The sequence below is a fragment of the Tetrao urogallus genome (assembly GCF_951394365.1).
Source record: "Tetrao urogallus genome assembly, chromosome: 11".
In the NCBI taxonomy this organism is placed as follows: Eukaryota; Metazoa; Chordata; class Aves; order Galliformes; family Phasianidae; genus Tetrao; species Tetrao urogallus.
Window position 1 is genome coordinate 12,754,323 of NC_136824.1, and position 26,700 is coordinate 12,781,022.

A 26,700-nucleotide genomic window follows, 5' to 3' on the forward strand; every position below is an offset into this window, starting at 1 on the left:
TCAGCTATTATTGCAGCTTTAAGGACAACAGCAAACTGTAAACTATGATTATCACATTTTAAACTGTTACAGTTTTCATCTTGAAAATGTCATGTTTTGAAATGACCTTTTAAAAAAAATTTGTAAACTGATGTTTCAACACTGTTAGTAACATTGTTCACAGCATCTACTGTAACTTCAAAGAAAATTAGTAAGAGACTTGAAAAACCTTTGAAAACTCTAACAATAGGTATTTTGGCATTTTAAACATCAGTTACTTGCAACCAGTTACATTACAATTTTGAATTTACAATATAGAACTCATCACTATTTTGCCAGTGGACTACAGCCTATGAGGCATCAGAGTCAACACAAGTTTTCAGAGAGTTTAAAGAAGACATGAAAAATTGAGATAATAGCTTTCCAAAAGAGGTGGTTCAATTACTATATTCTGTATAAGCACCCATATTTCTGCCTAGAGCTACTTCTTATATCTCATCCCCTACAATTATGCAACTGTATTTCATCCTCCTCCAGAAGTTTCAAGATTACTTGTTCTCTATATACCCATGCACCCTCTTAGAATATTTCAGAGAAAGCAATTGATTTTGTTTTGTTTTATTGTTTGTTTGGGTTTTTTTGATTGGTGGTGGTGAAGAGATACAAGACTGTCGTTCTAGCTGGCTGTTACAAACAACATGAACATCTGTTTTCTCCTTTACCCATCAAGCAAACAGAAATAATGGTGTTCTTGGTACCCACAGGATGCTGAATACGTAAGTCTTGTGGCTCCCACACTTCACTATTCCCAGAAACACTTAAGATGACTTTGTAAAATCTTATAAAAACACAAGCAATTTACCTTTAAGTCACATTTGGAATGGCAACTTCAGCACCACAAAAGTTGATAATTTCATTTAAGTACTGACATCTTATGCATCATATGGTCTGGGTCACCTTTGCAGGCCTTCCTCAATGGATAGTGGATTTCTCAAGTCATATATTTATACATATCAGTTTACAAGGCTATTTGTGAAGGTCAGCTTTCTCAAGACAGCTAAGCTCATTTAATTGCTTGCTGCCACCAAAAAGACTTACTCATTGCTGTGTACTCCTGCTGTTTTTCCCTTGCTAGTGTAGCATTTTTCAGACAACTTAGGGTGCTCTTTTCACTTGCTAAAACAGCAAAAAAAAGCATTGAGGAGAAAAAGCAGACAGTTTTCTGCTGGGCTAGTCAGCTGAACAGACTTGCAGGAAGCTAGACAAATTTCATAACTGGTGCAAGATTTCAGAACTGCATGAGTGAAGTCTCTTTTTTTATTGCTATGTAGTCATCAAGTTTACTCAGCCAAAATCATAGAACCTTATCCCAATATTTGCAATGAAAAATGAGCTATCTTTAAGCTTGTCCTAACAGAAGAAGTTACCAGAATGGAACTATTTCCCTAGAAATAAACATTTAGGATGATTACAGACAGCTTTCTTAATCTGCACTTTTCAGCAGTATTCAGATCAGCATGACTCTGGAATAAAAGGTAGATTTAGATTCTAAAAAATAGTTAACACAAGCCTCAGACTCAGGCAGGAATTCCTGTTCTAGATAAGTAAAGCAGGAAATAATAAAATGTTTGCTTGCATAGTAAAATTACTCTTAAATTCTCAACATTTGAGATGAAATAAAAAATAAAACAGTTGATACAAAGGACATATTAATACAATTTTAACAATGAGAAAATGTAACTTACAGTGTAGGCTGCTGACTGGCCAGTAGCTGAACTTCCAGAGGTGTTAAGTCTGGTATTCAGCTCTTCTGCAAGATGAGTCTGTATATCACAACTGTTCTGTGGCAGAGGTATTTGAGGGTTCTCATTGCTATACAATGTTGCCTCATCTTCAGTTATAATTTCCCAGCTCTTTAAAAAGAAAGAAAGAAAAAATATTTTAAAATAAGTAGTTTTAAGTTCTAAATACTTAAAGTAAGCTTCTTGACTAGAGGTGAAAGCCTACGTGTGTTCCAGAAATATTTACATATGGTTTTACCTCAGGAGAATCTCTGCTGTCTAGATTTTCTGTATCTTCTGATATCTGCCGCCGATGAGTGAACGCATGCTGGGCCTCCAACTGCATGTTACCAATATCTGCTACAGCTACATTGTCCCTGTTGAAAAAAAAATCATCCATATTAATGTTTTACTTTTCAACAGCAAAAAGTACACTTTACAGCTGTTTTGGATGGAGAAAGTGAAGCAGTTGTGAGCTATACAATTAATGTGAATTGTTTTGAATGGGAAGCATCAGTAAAATAAAATAATCAGATAGCATTTCAAGTATTATTTTTCAAATTCATATGCTAAGGGACAAAATTTGTAGTCTAAAAAAGAAAAAGAAACAACAAAACACCAAGATAAATACAGTCACTGCTGGGAAGGAAGAACCAGTCTTAGAGCTGAAAAATAATCTCTGCAGCTTTTCTGTATCATCTCTTACAACTACAAGCAGTTTCAACTTGAACATAAGCTTCCAGAGAGTAGAAAGGATGTTTTGTAGTTAAATGGACCACTAGTCAATGACCAAAACATATGGGCTTGAATGTCCAGATGTGGAAAGGTCTCAGATCTAACTCTCAAGGTGTGGATTTTCCAGTTCTTCCTGCCTTCAGTGCAACTAGAGAAAACTGAAAACAAATGTAAAGCTCAAATCTTCCAGCCAAAAGACATACTGAGCAGTTGGTCTTTTCCACTGTGTTCTTCTGAATTCATGATTGACATAATAGGTCCTGCCAAGGATGTCTTGTCTTTCTTCCCAACCTGAAGGCAGTGGAGGAGATTCCTGCTGCTGCTGTTGTGGCTGGCTAGAAGCATCCGGTTGGTCCAGTAAAATCCACCCAGGCTAAGAGACACAATATTAACTACTTTTAACTTGCATTATCAAAGTGAAAAAGTATCCCAAATTTTTAAATCACCCCATTTTTAAGGTACAGCTCTACTATATCTTAAACCACTAAGATTGGCTCTCGGTTTTGTTGTATTTCTTAAGAAATGAGAGGACAGACTTCTGCATGAATCACTTTACTCTCAAACTTCTTGAGATGTAATAACAAAAAGATATATGGAAATATGGCAATGCAGTAAAAGAACAAAAGTGAAGTCTAATGTACATTTTCCCTTTTATGGAAAAGAACAACAATACACTCCTTCAGATAGAAAAACTATTTTACACTGACTCACAGCTGTACAGCAAGACATAAGCAATCAGATCTAACTGCTTGTTTCTAAAAATATTTGGTTACTTCCCTCAATAGCTGAAGACCAATGTTTGCTAGGTTTCTCAGCAAAAAAATACATATTTTCCCACCTCCAATTCCTCGGCCTGTTCTGTGGTTTCTTCTTCAGATCCATTGCTTTTAGGTAAGTAAGTCATCTTTAATCTAAGGTGACCTTTAACTCTTGATTTATGGCTGTAGAGGAGAAAAGGTGTTCTTACTGTGCACTTGTGAAGCTGTTACAAAATTCAAAGCTAAATAAGTCCAGCTGGAGGATTATTTTGAATCTTCTCCATATAAACTTGACTTTTTACAGTTTCAATTAACCAAGCTCTGTAATGGTACCAGCTTTAAGACTTGGGAACACACTCCAAAGTGCTAAAAATCTAAAATCAAGCAATGAAAAATTCTTCAAATTATCTTTCCTGCTAACAACATGGCTGAGAAAGATCTATATAACCCAAGGGAAAAAAACACTGACAAGCACTTCATGAATTTTATCTCTTGCTCATCTGGGTTAAAAATCTAAATTTAAAAACAAATACAAAATGTGTAACTCTAAAATCAATACCAAAGTGTCCCGTATTTTATAATTGCTTGTTTTCTTAGCAGGACTTTTAACATGTGAGCAGCTTTTCAGTTTAAGCTTTGTTATGTAATTAAAGTCATATGAAAGTTTATGAGAGGCAAACAGCAGACATCTTTTAAAGGAAGGGAGGAAACAATTTCAATTTGAGAAAGAATTTGGACAAATGCTGACTTTAGCAGAACCACAGACAATTTGCTCCACTGAAATTCAAGTTTCTGTGATGAAAACATGAAAATGTAGACAATATTTATGTACATACCAGAATTTACATAATTGTATTGTTTGGATATGAAAGTTAGAATTTATATGTGGTATTTACTAACCTTCTTGGATGAAGAACAAAATCCCTAAAGGTATAAGGTCTCTCCATACTTGGATGTTCTGTCTGGAATAAGAGAAGTTTTTTCAAGAAGTTTGTATCATTGAAATTTGTCGTTTAGGCAAACTATCAGAAATTTTAAATCAGTTTTTTAAAGCCTGTGTAACTTCTTACATTTGAGTTGCGTGTTCAGTTAAAGCTCTGGCAATCAGAGCCAACTTTTATTGTAGGAATAAAGTTAATTCCCCAGTTCAAGGGAAAAAAAAAAGAACAATGAATCTTTTCAGTATGTAAAATATATATACACACATTGCAGTTTCTAAAGCACAGGCACAGGGAAAAGAAACCGTTCAGCCTGAAATCGGTCGTTTCTCACTTTACGCAATCAAAAGATCTGCCATAACTTTTTTTTCCCTGCTTTGGTATTTTTCAAATATTCTTATGCAGAACTGATGTGAAAAGCTTTGGGATTTGGCAAAAATGAAAATCTTTAAAAAAAATAACAGAGGAATCCACTCTTGAGAACATCTCTTCTGATTCATGAAAGTGAAGTTGCTCAACACAAAGAAGCACAGAAATAGACAGATGTGATTTTATATTTATAAATATACATCCTGGGTACAGCTATAGAAATATACATGAAGGACCATTACAGAAAAAAATATATATATTTCTTTCTGGTTAACAAATCCAGCTGCTGTTTTGCAATTCCTACAAAAACAGTTAATTTCTTACAGTACTGTGTGTTTAGGAATATTTGGAAATCCCTTTTTTCAAGTCAAAATGGATTTTGCTTTCTCAGCTGTCTGTGAATTCTGGGATCTAACTCTAGGCTCTTGTTAATATATTTTAACCATTTCCAAAAGTACTGTACAAGAGAAAAAAATTGCATTTATTTGTAGAATTTTTAATTAAGAAAAAAAATGTCAGATGATGCAATTCCCTACCGTATTTTCAAAAAAATGTCTTAAAAAAATGACAATATTTGATTGGGAAGAAGCCAAAAATTCCAGGACATAAGGTTAGCCACTATTACATTAAAGATTTTAAAGGTGTTTTTTTTTTTTTTTTTTTTTTAAAAAAAAGAAATCCCTCTGTTTTTGTCATTCAATCTTACTGACCATCTACTGTACTGAATCTCAGAAAGAAAAATGCTATCATATATCAGACATTTCAGTGTAAGTATCCAAATAAATACCCCTCTGAAAGTAAAATGGAATTAAGCTGTCCTTTTTTTGTTTTGTTTTGTTTTCTTCTATTCCTGCCCAACATAACACAGTAAAATGCTGTGGAAAGACGTAAGAGGGAAAAAAAGAAAAAGGAGAAAATATGTTTTGGATCTGTTCACTATCTTACTGTACAGAGGAGTTAACCTCTCTACATGCCTATGACTACCAGCCCTTCTTAGTTGTAAGCAGTCTGCATTCACACAATATCAAGGAAAACAAGATGGGAACCAAAACTACATGCAATAATGAGTTTTTAATATAAACCGATTTCATTTATCCAAAAATAATTTTATTTATCAAAGATGTATTTGCTTTTGTAAATGAAAGATTGTTTCAACAACAACAAAAATCCACTTATGTTTGGGCCAATGAAGCACAGTAGATTTAGATGGCAAAAACGAGCAATTGGGATGGAACAAATGGAACAGGGAAATGCTGACTTTTGAGGAAGGTAAGAAAATGAATGTGAAAATACTCAAGTCAGACTATGTAGTTCTGGCTAAAGGTAATGCACCAATATGTGATACTGCTACCCAGCTTCCCAGTGGGCAGGAAGAGAAAGCTTTCTCTGGAAGTACATCACAGCTACTTGGCCCTGAGCAGGGTGCTGTGACCACACATCCTGCCTACAGCAGGAAGCAGGACAGGCCTGTTAGTACTGTCTAACATTTTGAAATATATTTAGGAAAAAAAAAAAAAAAAAAAAAAAAAAAAAAAGGAAAGGCTTATTTATTTCAGTGTTTTTGGTGATCTTTCCTGAAAACTAAGAATGTACTTTGCGAAAGGAATGCAAAAATGTACAGATATACGGAACAAGGCTAGTTCTGTTTTCCACCTATTTTCTTGTGCATTTATTTGCGGGAACATGAACTAACAGAAATAAATTCACATAACACTCAAAGGAACCAAAAAAGACTTTAAATAAAATATTAAGAAATATGATAATTACCATAATATCTTCTTGTCTTTAAAACAGCTTAAAATCTTTCCTTTTTTACTTTTGAAAAAGCTACAAGCACTTCTAACTCACACAGCAGCAGAAATCAATACCTAGACACATGTTAAACCACATTTTTTTTTTTATAAACACCAGCAGTAAACGAAAACAATCACATCATCAGTAGGATTTACTTCTTTAGGTGACTAGAACAGTTCCTTACAGAATCCCTTTTTCACATTGTTAATACAAAAAAAAAGAACAAAATACCAACCGGTAACTGATAAAGGGGAATATCCACTTGCCCAAGAAAATCATCTCGAGTCTAGAAAAAAACATGAATGAAAAGCACAAAAAGTTTAAAGTCACAGTGTTTTAGAAACAATACTTCAAACCTCTGATAACACAGTAAAGATCTGTGTAAGATCTTCAAGACAGAGCTGAAGCACAGACAAAGAAACTTTTCACATAGAACAAGGTCTGACTGACTTGGTACCCGCGTCTTGCCCAGTCTTGTTTTCCTCAAAATAAATGGCATTTGACAGTGCTATGGGATTTTTAAAATTATTATTATTTAAAATCAAATGGACTACTGCCAATCAAACAGAAGAGAGTTCTTCAGTCAGCATCCCCTATAGAAACGCTGCCTTAAAGGGCAGAAAGTAAAGATGCTGCCATTAGCTACTCCAGTAAAACAGTTGTCATGATATATGCTTAAACAACTGAGCATTTATCACAAAATAACACAGAATTATTTACAGACCTTTCTGCTAGGAATGCCTGAAATCGGTATGAACTTAGGCAGAATGTCTCACATAAGCATCTACTAAATTATTTTTCACTTCAAAATAGTACAGCTAACTGTCAAAAGTAAGAGGAAGTAAGAGTAAGTTTCATCTACAATAAGTGCTTTGGAACTTGCAGCAATTCCAGCTGTCCCAAGCCTGCCAGCAGGAGCCTGAAATACGGCATCTGCCTTATCCCATCTGACATGCCTGTTGACATCTGAAAGTGCACTAAAATTCATTATATCTATGAAAAATATCATTGGCCTACACTCACCGCAGAGTTTAGCTTTAACATGAAAAATCTGCAGAAGCCTATCCTGATTTAGGATGTCTCGTCAAATGCCCTGATTATAACCAGACAACGAATGCAACTTCAACGCCTCTCTCCAGCCTATTCTTTACCACAATTCAGGCATGGACAACACACAAAATCATTCTGTGGTTTACTTGTGATCATTGATTTTTTACTTCTACAGAAATTAGGATTTTAAGTGGGTCACTACAGCAGTGTCCAAGAGTCATGTCAATGGTCCCAGTGCTTCACTTGACTTCCCACTGGATTACAGAAGCATAGGCTGTGTAGTTTCAAGTCCACTTACAATTTGAAATCTTTACAAACCTTCACAAAGGCAGGAAGATGTATCACATGGGTCATTTAACACAAATACACACCACCACCTGTGTGCTAAAATCAAAAGGGTGTGAAATATTTAAAATTTTTGAAGTTCTTGCATAGACAGACTGGCAATTGAGAAAGTCCTCGACGCTGTAGCCTGCACAGCCCCTGGATGTTTCATCTTCCTGATTTTTTTTTTTTTAAAACAGCTAACAAAAGTTTCAGTGGCTGCTCTTTCCTAAATTTTATTGGTGTACCACAAGCTTTTAATCAAATTCACAATCTAAGGACTTTCACGGTCTTCTTCCCTAGGTTTCCATTACCAGCTTCCATATTTCATTGAAATATATTCCTTTCACCTCAAGGCAAAGCTGTGCATTCCAATTTCCTTCTAGCACGGCTATATTTTTAGTTTTCCAAATGCTAAAATTCCCACTCAATTCTACTCAATCTTTTTTTGTCTTACTGACAGCATTTGAACACCTCTGATTGTAAAGGATATAGGCCTTTCTTCAAGCAGATATTTCTTCTTCAATAATCCTGGTCCTTTTTTCCCTAGGTCTGTCAGCCCAAGTTTGTCCATTTCATCTTTAAATTGTAGATATACATGGAAAAAGTGCCTCATATTTGTATGAGTTAATTAACAATTCTAACTTAAACTCTAATTTTTATACTCCCAAAAAGCCTAATATGCAACTAGACTGCAGAGCTCATCATGTAGTAACGTGCTGGAAATGTACAGATACATAACCTTAAATTGAATTTATACTATGTATGCCTTGTGTCCAGATTCCAAGGAGAAAAAAACCTACTCACAAATAAAACAAAACAAAAACCCTTCCCCTTCCCCCTTCCCCCCTCCCCCCCCCCCTAAAAAAAAAAAAAAGCCACCACTTGTTTTTTTTAAGCTCACAAACTGGTTTGGGATAGAGAGCTACAACAGGTTTTCATATCGGAAGAGTCTGGAGGTTCCCTGACCTAGTAAAGAAAAACTTTCTGTATTATTATAGACCACAAACTCCTGGAAAAAATATGGCTATGAGGTTCTTTTTAAAAAGGCACAGCGCATACCTTAGACACGTTAAAAGGCTTAGTATTTGTAAAGTTCTTGGCAATCCTCAAGTGGAACATGCCTTTCAAATAAATTACTGGAATGTGGGACAAATGTCTGCTGCGTTTTAGAAAACCTCAGAACATTGTGTTTGTTACCAGCGTAATTTTAGTATGTGCTCCTGTTATTCACTTTATTATTCTGCTGTCTCTCCTGCTATTTTTAGTAGAGCTAGCCTCGATAACCAACCTTTAACAGTACTTTCTCCTCCAGCCAGCGAGTAAAATCCTCCAGCTGAGATTTTTGTTGACCTCCAAACTACTAATACATAGATCAGATAGCAGGAACGCTGCTTAGCAGTGTGCCTCACTCCGACAAGTTGACTAACTGCCTTCAAAGAAGTGCCAAAGAAGCTCTGAAACAGACTTTGCACACATTAACAATTAAATGCCAGTGGAGCTGAAACTGTATGCATCTCTGTTTCACGACAGCAGGCATCCCAGTTCCTTTAGCAAAGACAAGTGAGTCAGTTGTTCTTGTCAACTTGCAACTTCTTGACAGCCAGAGAAGTCAAACTTTCTGCTTGCCAAACCATAAGTGCATAAACCTTTATTAATGATATAGTACACTAACAAAGAGGTCTTTTATTTTACTGATTCAGTGGTTTAGTCTATAGAAAGTTATTAAAAACATGCGAGGACAGACAGCAGCTGTATCCAACACGTTTAAAGAACTTCAGTGCAATGCAAAAAGCGAGAGCTCAGAAGGGTACAAGCACTGAAAAACTAATCCAGACATACCTGAATTCCAAAACTCATTCTCATCTACTTTATAAATATATACCTATTAAGCCTTAGAAGTTATGAATAAACCACTAAAAGATGTGCTTATCTGAGTATAACAGCGTCATCACACTGAGTCATACATTAAAGAGCAGTACTTAGAACACTACCCAAAATTTATCAAGTTTGAGGAGACAAAACTGACTTTACTGCCCTCCTTAATTGTTGGATTCATCACAGTACCACTTCAAATAGCTCTTGCACAGATGCTGAAAGAACATATTCTACCATATTCTCTTTTGTGATTAGGGTTTTCTTGTTGTCAGTGCATGAAGTAGATGCTAAGTATATTCTCAGTCCTTTTCTGAACAAACAGCCAGCTAGTTGTACACAAGGTTGGTCTTCAGGCACAATTCTACAGCTGTATAGGAAAAGGAGAAAGCATACAGCTCTTATTCGATGGAATATAAAGTACTGATTCAAACTGAAAAAACAAACAGTGATCCAGACTATCACTGCTTAAGAAAACAAGAGTTCAATAGATCTGTTATAAAACCAACATTCTTTTTGCTTAAACACCCAAACACCAATGTTAGCTACAAGCTTGATGAGAACGAAAAAAGAAACACCCAACCCAACCCAAACAAAACTTTCCTGGACTATAATAACAACTTCAAGTGTTTTTGTGCTGCACTGAGAATATTATTTGGCTCTCTAGAACTCTAAATCAGGAGAATTGAGCTTTTTTCCTTCCACAAAATACTGCCAGCTCACACTATTCATCGTAGGAAAACAGCAAAATTGAATTATCATGTTAAGATCTTACCAAGCTCATGGATTCTAAATGCAGTGTTTTTTCTAATTTGCAAAGCCATAAATTCCTTGTTGCACAGAATTCATTAAAGCCTCAGACTCCTGCATTTTTTATGTGTCAAAGATAAATGGTGAGGGAATTTTTTTGTAAGCATTTCTTTTTAATCGGCATTAATGAACAAATACAATTGACAACTACTGAGATAAAAGTGGAGAAAATACCTATTGGTAGAGAGACAGTTATTACACAACGTATGCTCCGGCAGGACTTTCAGCCTGGCTGGCTGCTTCCAGAGGAAGGTGTCAGCATAACATGCCTCAGCAGTTTTACCATCTGTTTAGCAGACAGCACTTAGAAATGACACAAGTTATTTTCACTAATTCCCCCTCACTTCTAAAGATATTTTCAGAACATTCCTGCTCTACAAAGACCAGAGCAAAAATATCATATTTCTTCATTTACACCTTATACTTTTTATACAGAATCTGTACGTTATGGGTAGATACATTTAAAGTCCATATTTAACCGACAATGACTTTAAAGCATCATTCACATATTACTCCATTTAATGTTTGCTATTTGAAGAACTTGAACTTACACATTCATTAACAGCAATTTAAGATAGGTTTGGGTTTTTTTGGCATTTGAGATCTCATTTTCACAGGTCACAGGATGATAATTTGTTGTCTTGTATAAGCAAAGTATATTTAAGTATAAGAGAGAACAAGTCGAAAGTTAGTAAAGGGTATGTTTTATTCATCAGGAATTCGAGTTCCCTTGATTTTATGCACAGATGTGCCAAGTAAGCTACTATATAAAAAGCAGGAGTATTAGATTTTATAAAAAGTCAAGTGCCAATTCAAATTTGGCCTCCTCTGTTAATCCAGTCAACACTTCAAAAATTATATTAAAAAATAATAATCATAAAGCTGTACCAAATATTTGCTTAGTTACTACTTTGATAATCTGTTTCCAATATCAAGACAGTTAACCTCATAATAGTATAAAAACATAAAACTTTCGCATCTATTTGTGGGAGCTTTTGTGCCAAGTCTTATGACTTCAGTTAAGCCTTGAGAAACAAACTCTTGTAGTAACAATTCCAGCTGCACTTTTTAACCTTGACTAATTAACACCATAAAGGTTAAAACACTCAAAAAATGTAAAACCCTATCAAATGTTTAAAAGCACGTGTAATTTTCTCCCTGAGAAACAGATCAAACCAGATGTGAAAACTTAATGCACTCATCCAAGGGACTTAATACACAGTCAATTTTTTATTATTTTGTTATTCAGCGCGTGAAATACAATGAAAATAAAACCGATAATTTGACTCCAAGAAGCCAACAGTCAACCAGACTATCTGCTTCACAGTCTCACTCCTGGGAAGTTTATCAGGTGGACTACAGCACCACACAGATGCACAGCTGGACTGAGCCTGGAAGCTGCACAGCCACTCTTCGCAGGCCTAGGCTGGAAAATCTAGAACAGTCATCCAAGATGCACGAGGACCTACAGCAGGGCTGGATGCAGGCTAAATGGTCTCAGGCTACTTCAAAAGTAGTTTAGCAGGTTTCAAAAATTTTTCTTTTGCTTGCTTAAGTCCACTGCTTGCAGCTGCTGACGATCCAACCTGAACAGCAGCACTAGCTCTGGGGCTCCTATCAGCCTGCACCAGAGTGCTGCTGCCAACTGCTGCTGACCAAAGCATAAACCTACTGCCCATCCTGAACAAAGACCACAGGTAACATGGCTACAGCAGAATGTACTGGTTTGCCTTAAGCTGCTATACTATGTGCAAATTATTAAACTGACCTGCATGAACTCACCATGGATGCCTCAATATGACAGAACATAGTGACTACACAGATAACCCACCTGCAATTCTTTCTACAAGAGCAGTGTGTCAACTTACTTTAGATAAGCTCAACATTTCTTACTAATGTTACTCAATGCTTCTCACAACATTGTTTTCAATAACCTATAATTTGCCAGATGTTAACTACACTGGATTTATCCATCTTAAGTTTAATATTTGTTCCAAATTGAACTTATAATTAATATAGTAATGAACAACAAGTACCTAAGGCAGAAACTATTTTTTAAAGTACTGTTTTTAGTTAGTTATGGAACTTTTCTTTCTCTTTTGAAATCCCCTGTGCTTTCATGCCACTGAACAAAACCTTCTTCCTTATGCCACAAAAATCACAGATTGCCAGAGAAGCCAGACAAGTCTAGCAAAACGTTTAGTTTCTTCCCGTACTCCTCTTCTTCAGTAGTTTTAGTGCTCCATTTACATTTTATTACCACAGAATCACAGAATGTCAGGGATTGGAAGAGACCTCAAAAGATCATCTAGTCCAATTCTCCTTCTGGAGCTGGAACACAATGTCCTATCTTCAATGACTTCAATTAAAGCTTGCATATGATTCCAACCAGAAACTTGCAGATGTCATTAAATTGCTTGCTTATGATAGACCCAAAGCAGCCCTAGGTCTTAGACAGTAATTGTATCCATCTGTAGACTTTTCAGATTACCTTAAACTGCTGTGATGCAAAGACAGTGCGTGAGCGATCTATTAAAACAGAGATGATTATAGATCCATAAACTAGCTCTGAAATAAGCTACAAACACTTTGCTGGCTGTGCTCCTAAAGCAGCAAGTTCTGTTCGTCACAAGGAGGGATGAAGAAAGTTCATTTGAAACAGAGACACTTCACAGAAATGCAGGGCAGTCCCCTTCAGACAAGGGTAAAAGACAAGTTGTAAGCCAGTGACTCACTTGAGAATACCAGTCTGTCCTGCTTGCTTGCTCAATCTGTGAATATCATCCACTTCTAGAAAACACGTGTTGGAATGCACAAGAAAACTTCCAGCCCAGGCTGATGGGAGAACTAAAGCATTTCTCCCATTTGATCCTAGGTGGCTGCAAGAGCTGGGCAGACACCAGACAGCCTAACCGCCAGAATAATGTTCTACATAGACTTGTATCCTTTCCCTACTGTGGCCAAGAACAGATACTAAAGAGATAATAAAAGCAGTAGTTAATAGTACAACCTCCAGCACATCCTCCAGAATCCAATTAATCACTGATTAGTTACTTTTTCTGTGTTTAGAATGCAATACACTGTGACGGACCTTTCAACTTACCCAGCCTCTTCTTGAAATCTATTTCTATTTTGGTACCCATAGCTTCTTGCAACAGCAACACAGTAGAGAATATATTTGTGATACAAGAGTAAGTTCTGTTTACATTCTCTTCCCTTGAACTGTAATTTTACAAAACTCCCTTTATATCACTCCCTCCTCCTTCCCTCTCCATGCTGAAAAGCACCTGGCCTACTTCACATCTCCTCACAAAGAACTCTTCGCAATCTTGTGACCTCTGACTGTATTTTCCTAGCTCTTTTATGGACACTTTCTGAAAGAAGATGACCAAAAATAATCACATCACATGTGGATTTGTACAACACCATTACGGCATTTTAAATTTTGTTACCTTATTACTTGTTTATTACTTTATTATATCCTAACATTTTATTTGACTTTTAGCTGTCAACCAGATGAGAGTTTGACATTATCAGTAAGTCACTCACCATGACAAAATACTACTTGACCACTATTAGAGGCCATTACCATGCATGCATCATTAGCTTTTTTCCCCATGTACATTACCTGGTATTCATCAACACTGATTTTTTAATCGCCCATATTACCCATTTAGTCACTCACTGACACAGAATTTTTTGCAACTTCAGAGCTGACAACTTAATTCTCACTTCTATTTCTTATCTTTTAATTAGTAATCAATGTTATGAATGAAGAAATATTTTCCACACTTGTGAGATCGTTTTTCAAAACATCTGCCAGGGGTTCTTCACAAATATTTTGAACATTTAAGCATCCTGTATAGAGCAGTAGCTCGTAATTCTCTTTCTTTCCCCTCCAGTCATTTTGAAATACTGGCATACTACCTGCCACCCTCCTTCAGAAAGGCAATCTAACACATCAAAAAGTATTTCATTTTGTTAGTATTTCAGCAACCTCAGCTTCTTGACAGTTCTTCAGAGGTACATTCAGCTCTGCTGTCTTACGTCATAATGCTTACAAAGGCTATGATTTCTAAATCACCACAATGTTTTTCGATAAATGAATTTCTATAATTCAATGTGTTGTAGCTTCAGCTTCTCACAGAAAGCAAAAGCAATTACCACTCAAAATAAATAAATAAATAAATAAAAATAAATACATAAAATTTAAAAAGCATCCCAGTAATGATCACTGCCTTGTATCTGAAAGCCTGCAAGTTATTTGGCAGATCAGAATTGAAGGAAACAATGTCTCCACCTTGCTTCCCAAGCAAGTTCTACTTTATAACACATTCTTATTGTTCATTAAGTCTCAAAGAGAGAGTAACCATAGTCACTGACTACACATTAAGGAAGCCACACCATCAATTTTACCAATTCTCTTGTGGTAGATCAAAAGGACCATGAACCAGCCTGAAGGCAGGGTAATTAAAAATGTATATAGTTTTAGCCCTCCCTTTTGTTGGCATATGAAAAACCTACCCACATTCAGATCAACTGCAGACTATAAGAATGAAGCTAATTATAATTTGTGCAGAGCACAAAAATTATTTCTTAATATATATTGTAATTTTTGCTGCTGACTAAAAAGCTCTAGAGTTTTAATATATAGGGCTGGAAAAGCACACTGCTGCGGTCAAAACAGTGTCCATTACAGCATGACCATATCCTGAATGTTACTGGTTCATTATTGCCAAATGCAACTTGGGCTCTCCTTGACTGACCTGATAAACCACAACATAGCAACAGGCAATAGACAGCCCTGTAACACGAGCCTTCAGGACATGCAATACTGAACAATATGAACACTACTAGGTGATGATGTTATCATAACATAATAAATAATACAGAGATGTCAATTTGTGATTTGCCCTTTACTGCCTCTTGCTTCTCCTGATCCTTTTTCATCTTACTTCTTTGCACAAATCTGAAACACTGACAACATCCATGCAGCCCCTCTGCTTAATATGCAAAGATGCAAAGAGACAGCTGGAAACAAGCCACAGTTGTCTTCCCCTTTCTCATCACACTATAAGTACAGACTGGGGGTTTAAAGGATTGAGAGCAGCCCCGTGGAGAAGAACCTGGAGGTCCAATTTTTCATCCCCCTGTACATGAGCTAAAAGCACATGCTCAAAAAAAAAAAAAAAAAGCCAGCTGTATCCTGGGCTGCACCAAAAAAAGGACAGGCAGGCCATCTACCCTGCTCTTGGGAAGCTCTATCTGGAGTACCGTATTCAGGCCTGGAGCTGCCAAAACAAGAAAGACAAGAAGCTGTTGGAAAGCTTTGTCTTTAAAAGAGAAAGAGCTGAGAAAATGCTGAGTACTGAGGTTGTTCAGTCTGGAGAAGGCTCTAAGGAGACCTTCCAGCAGCCTTTTGATACTTAAAGGGAGTTAAGAAAGGTGGAGAGAGACTGCTTAGGAAGAGCCTGTAGTGACAGGACAAAGAATAATGGCTTCAAACTAAAAAAGGGTAAATTTAAATGAGATATAAGGAAGACGTTCTTCACTATGAGAGTGGTGAGACACTGAGACGGACTGTGGGAAAGCTGTGAATGCTCCATCCTTGGAAGCATCCAAGGACAGGTCAGACCTGGCTTTGTGCAACTTGATCTAGCAAAAGGTTATCTTTAAATGTCCCTTCCAATCCAAATCATTCTCTGGTTCTTCAACGCTCAGCACTACCTTGTGATACAAGTTTAACTGTGGGAACAAAGATCTTCCACACACAAGTTTTGGTCCCCTCAGCATGTACAGATCAGCTGGAGAGACTACTAGTGAAGAGGGACAACCTCATACACAATTACATCCAATTATTTCTCCAAGATTTAAATTATTGAGCTGCTGATTGTATTTAACACTTTTCATGCTACTATTGCTGAAAGATTCAAACAACATGCACTTTTAAAAATGCAAAATGTAGTTTCACAACTTGAGGAAAATAGCTCAAGAGTTCCAACTTGGTTTTTTTTCCTCCCCTAAATTGACAGCATATACCATCTCTGAAGACTTTTGCTTCAAGTGCATTTCATTCAATAAAGATAAAACTTAAGGAAAACTACTTGCAAGTAAGAAGACAACACAATGATTCTGTTAATGGTATAACAAATACTGTAAAGGCATACCGTTGCTAAAATATTTGCAAGCAGATTCATGATATACTTATTCCAACCAGCAGTGATAGCGTCTTTGAATTGTTAGTTTCAACAGGGACATCAGCATAACCTCATATTTGTGGAAGATATCAGCATAGATTTTTTCTTCTGTGTTGAAACATTTGTTCATAGTCAACAAGGAGTGGAGCTGTAGTCACCGCCCTTCCTCTCTCTCTTCCATGTCCACACATGCAAGATGACATAGAACCTGCTTCCTTACTCACTCCTACCCTCCTACTTCACACTACTGATATCAAAGTGCTTTAGTGTAGACTTATTCCTACCATAAGAAACACATGCACTGGAAAATAATATTACAAACAAGTACAAAGCCAAGGACAACCTTCAGTGATGAAATTGTGGACTTGTATGCCTCTTCCTCTTGCTTTGTATAAATGAAATTCCATTATCTACTGCAGAATCTATTCAACATATTTCCAGTAAAGATCAGCAGCGGCATGCATGCCATCATCATTCCCCGTATTTTTAAATTTAATTAAAAATAATCCAAGGCCAGTTGTCACAGAAATTGGGTTTTGATTTTTATTTATTTATTTTAAGTCAGCCTTTAACAAGCTGTTGATTATAGAAAGCACGAAACCTGATACTAGGTGGCTGAGGGCTAGTAGCTAGGCACATAAGAAAAGAATGCATAGAGCTCTCACTGCTTCAGACCCTGCAGTCCCTGACCAAAGCACTGATTTGATTTCATGACTGCTCTGTACAGATAGCTGACATTACTAAACGCTACTCCAGTATCAACTTGTTAAATTTGAACTCAGACTCAGCATATCAATATACTAGGCCAGACTAACTGGAGTCAAGAGAAATATTTTGGGACTTGTTTATTTTTAAATGAGTCACAACACACCATGATAATTAATTGGACTATATAATTAAATTATTGCCATAGAATCCATTGTATCTGTCAAAGGCTGTAATAGCAAATACAAAATTATTCCTCTAGCATACTCTAGTGAATTGCTGGACTGTCGTGAAGTCAACTACAGCTTTTGCTTGGTTTGGTGGGGGGCTTTTAATTCTTTTAAATAACACGTTTGATAGGAAATGGTATACAAAGATCTCAGAAGTGATATGGCTCTGTGCCTTTCAGAAGAATGTGGAAAAAGAACACTAATATAAAGCCTTTCTTATCCAGTTTTCTGATGTTAGAGATCTTTTTAATTTGTGGAAATGGCACAAATTATGTGTTTGGCATGTCAAATATCTGCAAATACACAATAGGTACAAAACTGCCATAATTTGGGATCCAGATTCTTGATATATAAAGTATTTTTAAAAGTGAAATCTGGCCTGGATTTCCTGACAATCCACTCTGAACACCATTTCCAAGAACTGAAACCAACTATTTATCAGTTCAGTGATCTTCTCCAGAAACACTGACAGAATAATCCTGAACTTGGATGTTATCTAAATTAAATGTAGTAAAATTCATTTGGTATTTAAATATATTTTACATATTAAGTGACATTAAACACAGAAGCCAACAGTGAAATGTACTTGAAATGCATGACTCAAAAAAAAAAAAAAAAAAAAAAAAAAAAAAAAAAAAAAAAACTGAAGAAGAGAAAACATGTTAAGTATAACTAGATCCAGACTCTTAAAATGCCATAATCTGTTTGTGCTTATTGTGGAATTTGCCATCAGCTTTACTGTGAGATTTTGGGATGAGGAATCAACAAAGTGCATGGTGATTTCCACTGATCCACTGTGAACTTCATAATGAAGCTTAAACCAGGACCAGAATTTTTACAAGTATATCACTTTTTAGGCAAAAAGCAAACTTAAAAAAAAAAAAAAAAAAAAAAAAAAAAACCAAACCCAAAAGTAGTAAATCATCAGGCAATGACAATGAAAATTACAGGATAGTATCTTCAAGGTAATAATATTAGTAGTTCAGTACGGAACTGTCAGATCTTTGGCCTAAAACCCATTACTTCAATAAGCAAATTAAGACTACAGTCATTTCAATTAATGGAAAATGAGGTCTTAAAACTTGAAATAACTTTTCTAAGTATTATTGCTCTTTCACCAGCATTCACAATAGTAATAGTAAATAATATTCAGCTTGTTCAAGACTTCACAACCTCATTTAAATAAGTCCTAAAATTCACATTTCATACAGTTTATGCTTTACAAAGAATACAAACTGCTTCAAGGCCAAACTCTTCCAAAATTTAGTTAGATGTAAGTTTCATTACCAAAAAATATATTTAAAATAACTTTCTAGAGCCGAGTACTATAATTTGGACAGCAATGTTGTTGGGAGAGATATTAAGTTACAGCGCCCTGCTCAGACTGAAGAAGTGGTTGGAAGGGAAAAAAAATAAAAGGAAAGGAAACTGAAAATTCCTGTGGTTCAGGGTGTATACAGAAACAAACGGTATTTACAGTTTCTCTGTTCAAATATAACTTATCTTTAATCTTACATAGAGTATCTTTCATACTGAAAATAAAGGCTACATGAAATAAACCTGAAAGACTTCTTCACAGTGATTTATGCATTTCTGCCAACTTTAAATGCAATTGTTAATCATTACTATAATTGAGCTAGAAAGTTATGTATTTAAATTTTACAAAACTGAAGCTTATTTGTTTAGACATTGAAGTTATTTAAACAAGAAAATCCCTTCAAGCTCATGTAAGCAGGAAATTATTGTTTATAATATAGTAAAATATCTGTATTTAATATATGACAAATTCACCAAAAAGAGTACCATATTCTAAGAATCAAATCTAAAAAATGAGTGTTGTGCATAATATAAAAATTAATTCCTGCAATGATGACAGTTTGACAACATGAGGAAATTCTGAAATAGCTGCGTTTAAAGTCTTGATTATAATTTTTTTAATTTTAAATTTATAATTTTAATTTCAGCTGTAGAAGACTGATTTTTCTATAAGTCAGAACACTCACCTTATGAGGCCTCCACAAAGAAGTGCTAGATATTTCCCTTTTAGAGGTTCCATATCTTTTCTTAACACCACTTGTTTTTCCTTCATTCCCAGGTTTGAACTGTATGTGCAACTGAGACGTCCCTGCATTATGACACTTGTATTTAAGACTGGATAAACAGCAAGAAACTTTCTGACGCGATCCTTCCAATGAAACACTTCTTTGCAAAACATGGTGGGCTTTGCTCATCTGTGCATTCGGTCTTCCCAGTTCGTTTATATTCATCTGGTATTCTGAATCTATTTTTGAGGGTAAACATGCAGATGTGCTGCGTGCCAGTTTTAAAGGAGGGTATTTTGCACTGGAGTTCAGATTTAACTCTTGACTGCAACAGCCATTAACCATTTCACTGCTTGATGCAAATGCTCTTGGAGTCAGATGAACTGAAATACATGAGAGGCTGTCAGCTATTTCTTCACAAGCTGCCTGCTCAGAACTGTTCAAAATTTGACTTTTGTCCTGTAATGATGTGTGCGAGTAAAGTGGTCTTATGTCTCTAGCTTCACCAGATGTGCAAACTGTTTTAGACAGTCGAAGTCCATTGACTGCTGTTGAAAGGAATCCTTTGGAAACAGTTTGATCTTCTTTACGTGCCAGCTCACTAGGAAAAATAATCAGTTTATGTGATGTTTGATAGGCACCTTTATGTGGCATCTGACCTGAGGTTACTGGAGACGCTGGAGGAGTACTGGAAGGACTTCTGGGGAAAATTACCAACGATGAACACCGCCGCAGAGGAACTTTAGTTTTCTTCCTCACTGACAAAGCTTCTTGGTCAAAAGCCGTATTAATTCTACACACTTCTATTTCTTCCTGAGATGAACTGTTTCTGTATGGGCTATATTTGTTTGCAGCGTTTCCATATGACGAATCACTGTGTACAACACTACAACAGAAAGAACCATCGCTCGTCGAGAGAGTGCCGCTGCCGCTGTCACTGATGATGCTGTTACTATACGAACCTCCATCGCTCGTGGTGCTTGCACATGACCCATAGTCACTGCCAGCACTGCTGAAGGACCCATTGTCACTGGCTGCAGTACTGTTAAGACTGCCGATGCACACAGCAGTATTGCTCAGTTGGCTATCGTTAGCTTGATGATCAACCACAGTTCTAATGCCACCATTTCCCTCATTACAAATACCGATGAATGAAGCATCTCTGCCAGTAGCTGCAGCATCACCAGACCGAAAACATCCACTGTACCTTCTAGACTGCAGAGAAATGTGCAGTGATGTGCTCTTTTTTTTCTGCAGTGAAGAAATAGTTGCATTTCCCTCTTGATTAATTACTTGCTGCATTACAGGTGCACAAGCAACTTGTCTAGAAGCCAGCTTCATTTGTGTAACATTAGGTCCAGAATTCTGTGCCTTTTTGAAGTACGTTTGATTGTTACTATCCAAAACATCTTCGGAGGTTTCCGATAACAGATCTGTGTTTCTTCTTTGGGTTGCAAAATGCAATCTTAGCCGTCGTGCCATTTGTTCTCATTTCCATGCATATTAGCAAATTAAAACCACAAAGATCCTTCAGCAGAAAGTCTACAAGCAGCTGCAGAGAACCTGGAGCTACTACATCACAACAGTAAAAGCCCATAAAAGAAGTTGCAAGCTTTGTCCTAATTTCTACAAGACAGTAGTGTTAAGAAAAAAGATATTGTACCTCTTGAAATCAGTCAGCCATTTGTTGAAGTGCAGTTTCTGGACCGTCTTTGATTGCTCGCAGTCAGAAAGCATTCATTTATAAAGCACTTACATTCCAGAGACCTCAGCTGCAACGTACTGACAAACACTATCAACCTTGTTTCAATTATACCTTCTGCAATTTGCATATATGAATATAATAATAACCTCCCAGCACTTCCAAGTTTAAAACAGCAGCTTCTGCTGCAGCTGCACTAGCTGAGTCAATGTGTCCGTACTTTCCCCAGCAGCGTATGACTACTAATATTTTTACCCATAGGTTTAGAATTACAGGAAGTTGGTAGGAATGAAATCCCATATAATTGAGTATCAAGTCTGGGATTGAATTTCCAAATAGTAGCCATGCTAGCAAACTGCTGAGGTCTGACTTGTGCATAAACCAGCGAAATAACCCTTCTCCTAAAACAGTTTTTCTAGGCTATTTAAACAAAACTTGAAAGAAACCTGGCATTACCTAACAATCTGCATTCTGTTTAACCAATCACACTTTGCAAAGATTTCCACACAGTGAAAAGCTCTCCTACCACTTAGTTTATATTTTTTAGTGAGATGCCTCTAAATTTGAAGCACAACAAGATACCCTGATTAATAATTCAGCACTTACTTCCAGCCTGCCATATTCAATAATATATTTTAACTTTCCTAAATTACAGCTGTTGAAGGTAGAAAGAAACAAAATATTCTTACAGTGCAAAGCAAACTACCATCTTGTTTGCTGGAAGCCCAGAATAAGTGGACATTCATTACAGTTCGATATGGAATGCAAATGTATGCCCAGCTACATAAGCTACAGAACACTGAGAGAATTATGCACTACAATAAATATGGTTACTGAACACAATTACAGAGGAAAGCCATTCTGTATAATTACATATAAGCTGTCATCTACATCCATAGCTAACTACTAAGATTTGGGGTTTTTTTTCTTCAGTAAAACAATCAAAAAGAACATCATATAAAGAAACTAACACACAGTCATCTCTTGAAAGAATAACAGGACTTTGAGCTCCTACAAATGTTTCACTGTCTCATCATCTGGAAAGGCCCTTTGCTGGCATCTAGTGGGACGTCTGAAAAAAGGCAATCTTGTCATTTAATATATATTTTTTCCTTTATTTTGTGTGTGTTCCCCCCTCCGCCCCCCCCCTTTTTTTTGGAAACATATTTGATATGAACGTACTTATGAATACAGGAGCCATATATACAGTATAAATATGTATATACAGTACAAAACACTACCAGACTAGCATGAAATTACTTAGTGCTGCTGAGAAAGTGCAAACAGAGGAGAACACTAGGCCATTTATACTTTTATAGGTCACACTACTAGATTTTTTCTGCCCCGTATTTATTTAACCTTTGCTGTATTTTAAGCTAGAAGGTAATAAAATTAACATTTAAACCTCCTTCCCAAATAAGAGCCAAGAATCCAATTCACAGTACTCTGTTTGCAAGCAACAAATTTGTTTTCTAATTATACTCCAGGGCTTACTTAACCTCCATTACCTGAATTCCATGATTAGAATGCAGCAGTAAATGAATACTACCTTATTCATAAAAGCCAACAAATACAATAGTTCATCTATTTCATTATGTTTCACCAGCTGGATTTCTTCTAATGTTATGTGCTGAAGCAGGAAGAAAAGTAAAATACCATAAAAGCTGTTTTGGTCACAGTTTTAAAAGAGTCACAGTTGAACTACAAGCAATATATCTTAAAAAGTACACACCCTAAACTATGTGAAGGAAAAGCAAACAATGCAGTTCTTCAAGAATCTTTCTATCCCAACAATACACCTATTAGCAGCACAGTTTGTAACACATTAGTTTCATACACAACAAACTACAACAATTTTACTGGACATACTGTTTTCAGTAATCATTAAGTTAGACATTAGGACGTATTAGTGATAAAATCCGTGCTGCAGGACTTCCAATTTATTCCAGACTTTGAAGAGGATTTTTGAGCTAAGTTTTCAGGAAAGCAACATAACTTGAAAACAAGAAGAAATTTCAAGCTTCAATTTCTCTCCATAAGCTAAGGGGAATCAAAACACGTGGGACAGAATTCTACAAAGAGGAAGACGGTCCCACAACTGTTATCAGCTTACATCTACATTTTAAACAGCTGTCCAACAGACAGAACAAAGAATGACTGATCAATATTCAAGCCCACTATAACCAATGAAAATGAAACACCTTTTGAGCACAGTTGCATACACATCCTTGTGAAAATGCATGAGGAATCCATGATTTTTCACATGAGAAGATAACAGAAGTGAGCAAGACTGTCAATCCCCAGGAATCACAGCTACGGTAATGATTTGACCAACTGAAGTAGTTCAAGACACATGGGACAGAAATTTAGTGTTCACCTAACAGAAAGCAAGCCAAATAGAAATACAAAAACAGCCTTTTCCACTGACTGAATGAGGAGAAGGGAAAGATTTAAAAAAAATGCTATCTCAGAACTCCACGGTGAGTGATTAGGTCATGCTGCTCTGACCTTCAAACTCAGTCACACAAAGGAAACAAAGCACTATTCCACATTGATGCCAAAGCCTTCTTGATTCCTCCTCCATAAGCAAAGAGGTCAAACAACTCATCTATTTTCTATTAGAGAATGAACAACAAGGAATTCTCTTAGTGGAAACTAGAAACCTCTGCTTTTTCCCCTTAATTTAGGCATCTGATTTTCTAGTCACGTCTCCTGACTTCCACTTGGTGGCAGTAAGGATCCAATGACTATGGACAGTGCTTCAAGCGCTGCAGCACTTAACAGCACTTCGAGACTAGCTTCCACGCATCTTGACACACAGACAACAAATTCTGGTGATTCCATTTAAATTCCTTTAAATATTTGAAATATCTGGGACAAGAAACACCACCAGCCAACAATAAAATGACTTGGCTATAGTGTGATGGCTACAACCAAGAAATAAAGCTCTCCTTTTATAAATGCAATTATTCAAAAGAAATCAGACTTTTATTTGCAGACATTTTCACTCTTGCAACCATTAGCAGAATAGCACCTCCATAAAAGATACAACAGATTACTGACAATACAGACAGCATTACAAAAAATATGAAAGGGTTTTTGCTTCTAACACATTCCTCAGAATTTCCTTTGAAGAAATTCTTCAAAATGGCTATCAGAGCAAAACAGTGTCTGAAGTGCAAACTAAACTGCACTTAAGTCTCTCCAATTAGGTTCTATTGAAGAAAAAATATATATTCTAGTGAGACAGAATGTCTGTTAAACAGGCCTACAACACAAGCGTTAGCCTTAGTAATTCACAATTGAGCACACAGGCAGGAAGAAAAGGAGAACTCTTCACATAGGAAATGAGAACATGGTCAGGAGTTACAATTTCATCAAGGACACAAATGCACAAGCTATCCCTACTTCAATTATGATATCTCATTCAGAGAATAACAAGATAACACTCCAGTGTCCATTTGTTGACGAAGAAAAAGTACGTGATTTCTGTCCTGCTACTCCTTCATGCTACTGAAGAAAATGCCCCCACATATACAAACACCTACACTTTCAACACTACGTTGTAGGAAAAATAAGCATTCAGTAGAGAGCTTTCAGTGTCACAGAACAACTCTGCCACACTGCTGGAGAAGCAATGTAAGAAAAAACTCTTCTGAGTTAAAGCATGTTAGAAGTTCAGAGTAACAGCCTCATTACTTCAGAATTACATCTTCCTTTGGGTTGCTTTTGTTTTGTTTTGTTTTTTTCTCCAGGTATTCTTTTTAAATTATTTTAATTTTGAACAATGAATCCTGATGAGGTTATTTTCACTGAAGCCTTTATTAAAGTGCAATATTAATATAAAAGGACCTACCAAACGGTTTTCATCAAACACTTCAAAAAGGAGTCTGTGTTTCTGAGGATTAACCTAGGAAAAAGAAAGATGTTAACAGTTAAAATACCTGCGGAATTCCACTGTTCGTGTCTTTAAGACAAATGACATATTTCTTCCCTCCTGCATAAGCACAGGAAGACTAATAAAAACCCAAAATTAAAACACGGTTTCTCATAGAGCTTGGTATGAGAGTTCAAGAATGTATCATTGCTTTTACATATATCAAAGTAAAAACTAAAGGATGCTGGCATCCAGATCATGATTTTTTTTTCCTCCAATAACAGTGGCTCAGAGCGTATGTAAGCACATTGGTTTAACTAGAGGTCTAAAAGGACCCAGAAGTATTTTCCAACATTTAGATACATAACCTAAAAATATTTATGATTAAGTTTACAGATGGCAAACTAGTGAACCACATGTTGTTCTTTTATGGAATAAAACCAATGGTTTATCTTTATCAATCCACCGAGAAGTCTTAGACAACACCACAGCAAAGAAAATTAAAACATCAGTCAAAAAAATTATTAAAAGAGGCATAGCTAACAAATGCAATAAAATGACCTCCTTCTTCCTCACATAGCACTCACAGAAAGAAAGATGAGAGGATACTGCCTCTGAGCACGTAAGAAAGGGAAGCAACAGTAATATTCAAAAGAGAACAGTGAAAAGAATTAAAATAGCACCAATGGTGCAAGATCAAGCAGGCAATCTAATGAGTTTATCAGATGGGAATTAAAAAGAATTAATCAAACATATAAAGATACCCAAGAGTACAGTGCTTTTTTATGTTGCAGAAAAACTCTGACTGGAAACTGATGACATATGTTACTTTATATAAGGTCACAATTTCCTCATTATTCAAGATTTGAGTTGTTTATCAGAGGAGGGAAATTCATCATCACTTGGGCATGCTTTACAAAGGCAGTTTTCTCACATTCCAAATTCAGAACTCAAGTGTTCTTTAGCAGTCACTTACAAAATTGGGTCCTCCCAGTTCCTGAAACACTCAACAATACAGTCCACATTCTGACCATGCGCTTGTTGGACAAATAAGACCTAAATTAAACATCAAATCTACATTTTGTTCCAAAAATATAAATGATACTATGTTCATTATGCAACACCACCAATTGGCACCAATTAGCCAAAATCTGTGCCATCCCAAAACTAGCTGATAAATTTGTGCCCAAGTTTTTGTGCATTTATGGAAAAAAGAAGGTAAAATTTGCATTTGTGCTACAGAAAAATTTTCAGTCTTGAAAATAACAGATGTACAGCTAAGGAAAGTAGTCCGTTAGCCTTTGAACATTAATTGTGAACACTGCATTACTGGTTTAAACAAAGCAGCAAGAAAAAAAATCCTATCAACATAATAACCAACTTAGGTAACAACACAGTAAAAAAAACCAAAAAAATCCACAAAATCTCAAACACTTACTCGAAATAAAAGTTCCTCATTCCACTTTGGGTTCAAGGACTGTAAGCAGGGAGGAAAAGGACAACATTGGTTACAGTACCAACAATATACTGGTGT

General features: G+C 36.1%; 1 protein-coding gene across 2 annotated transcripts in view; it reads right to left on the reverse strand.

The window, feature by feature from the left end:
* NEDD4 (NEDD4 E3 ubiquitin protein ligase) overlaps nucleotides 1-26,700 on the reverse strand; it is a gene marked incomplete at both ends in the record, with an annotated part of 48,770 nt that overhangs the window by 15,556 nt on the left and 6,514 nt on the right. The window contains 8 exons of one of the 2 annotated variants that reach the window (XM_079541149.1): nucleotides 1,725-1,892; nucleotides 2,020-2,137; nucleotides 2,699-2,868; nucleotides 3,334-3,436; nucleotides 4,154-4,215; nucleotides 6,590-6,640; nucleotides 25,146-25,199; nucleotides 26,605-26,643. In XM_079541149.1, the coding sequence (XP_079397275.1) occupies nucleotides 1,725-1,892; nucleotides 2,020-2,137; nucleotides 2,699-2,868; nucleotides 3,334-3,436; nucleotides 4,154-4,215; nucleotides 6,590-6,640; nucleotides 25,146-25,199; nucleotides 26,605-26,643 (765 nt within the window). Of the gene's footprint in view, nucleotides 1-1,724; nucleotides 1,893-2,019; nucleotides 2,138-2,698; nucleotides 2,869-3,333; nucleotides 3,437-4,153; nucleotides 4,216-6,589; nucleotides 6,641-19,548; nucleotides 21,070-25,145; nucleotides 25,200-26,604; nucleotides 26,644-26,700 lie in introns of those variants that run through there. The other variant, XM_079541148.1, reaches the window with a different exon arrangement.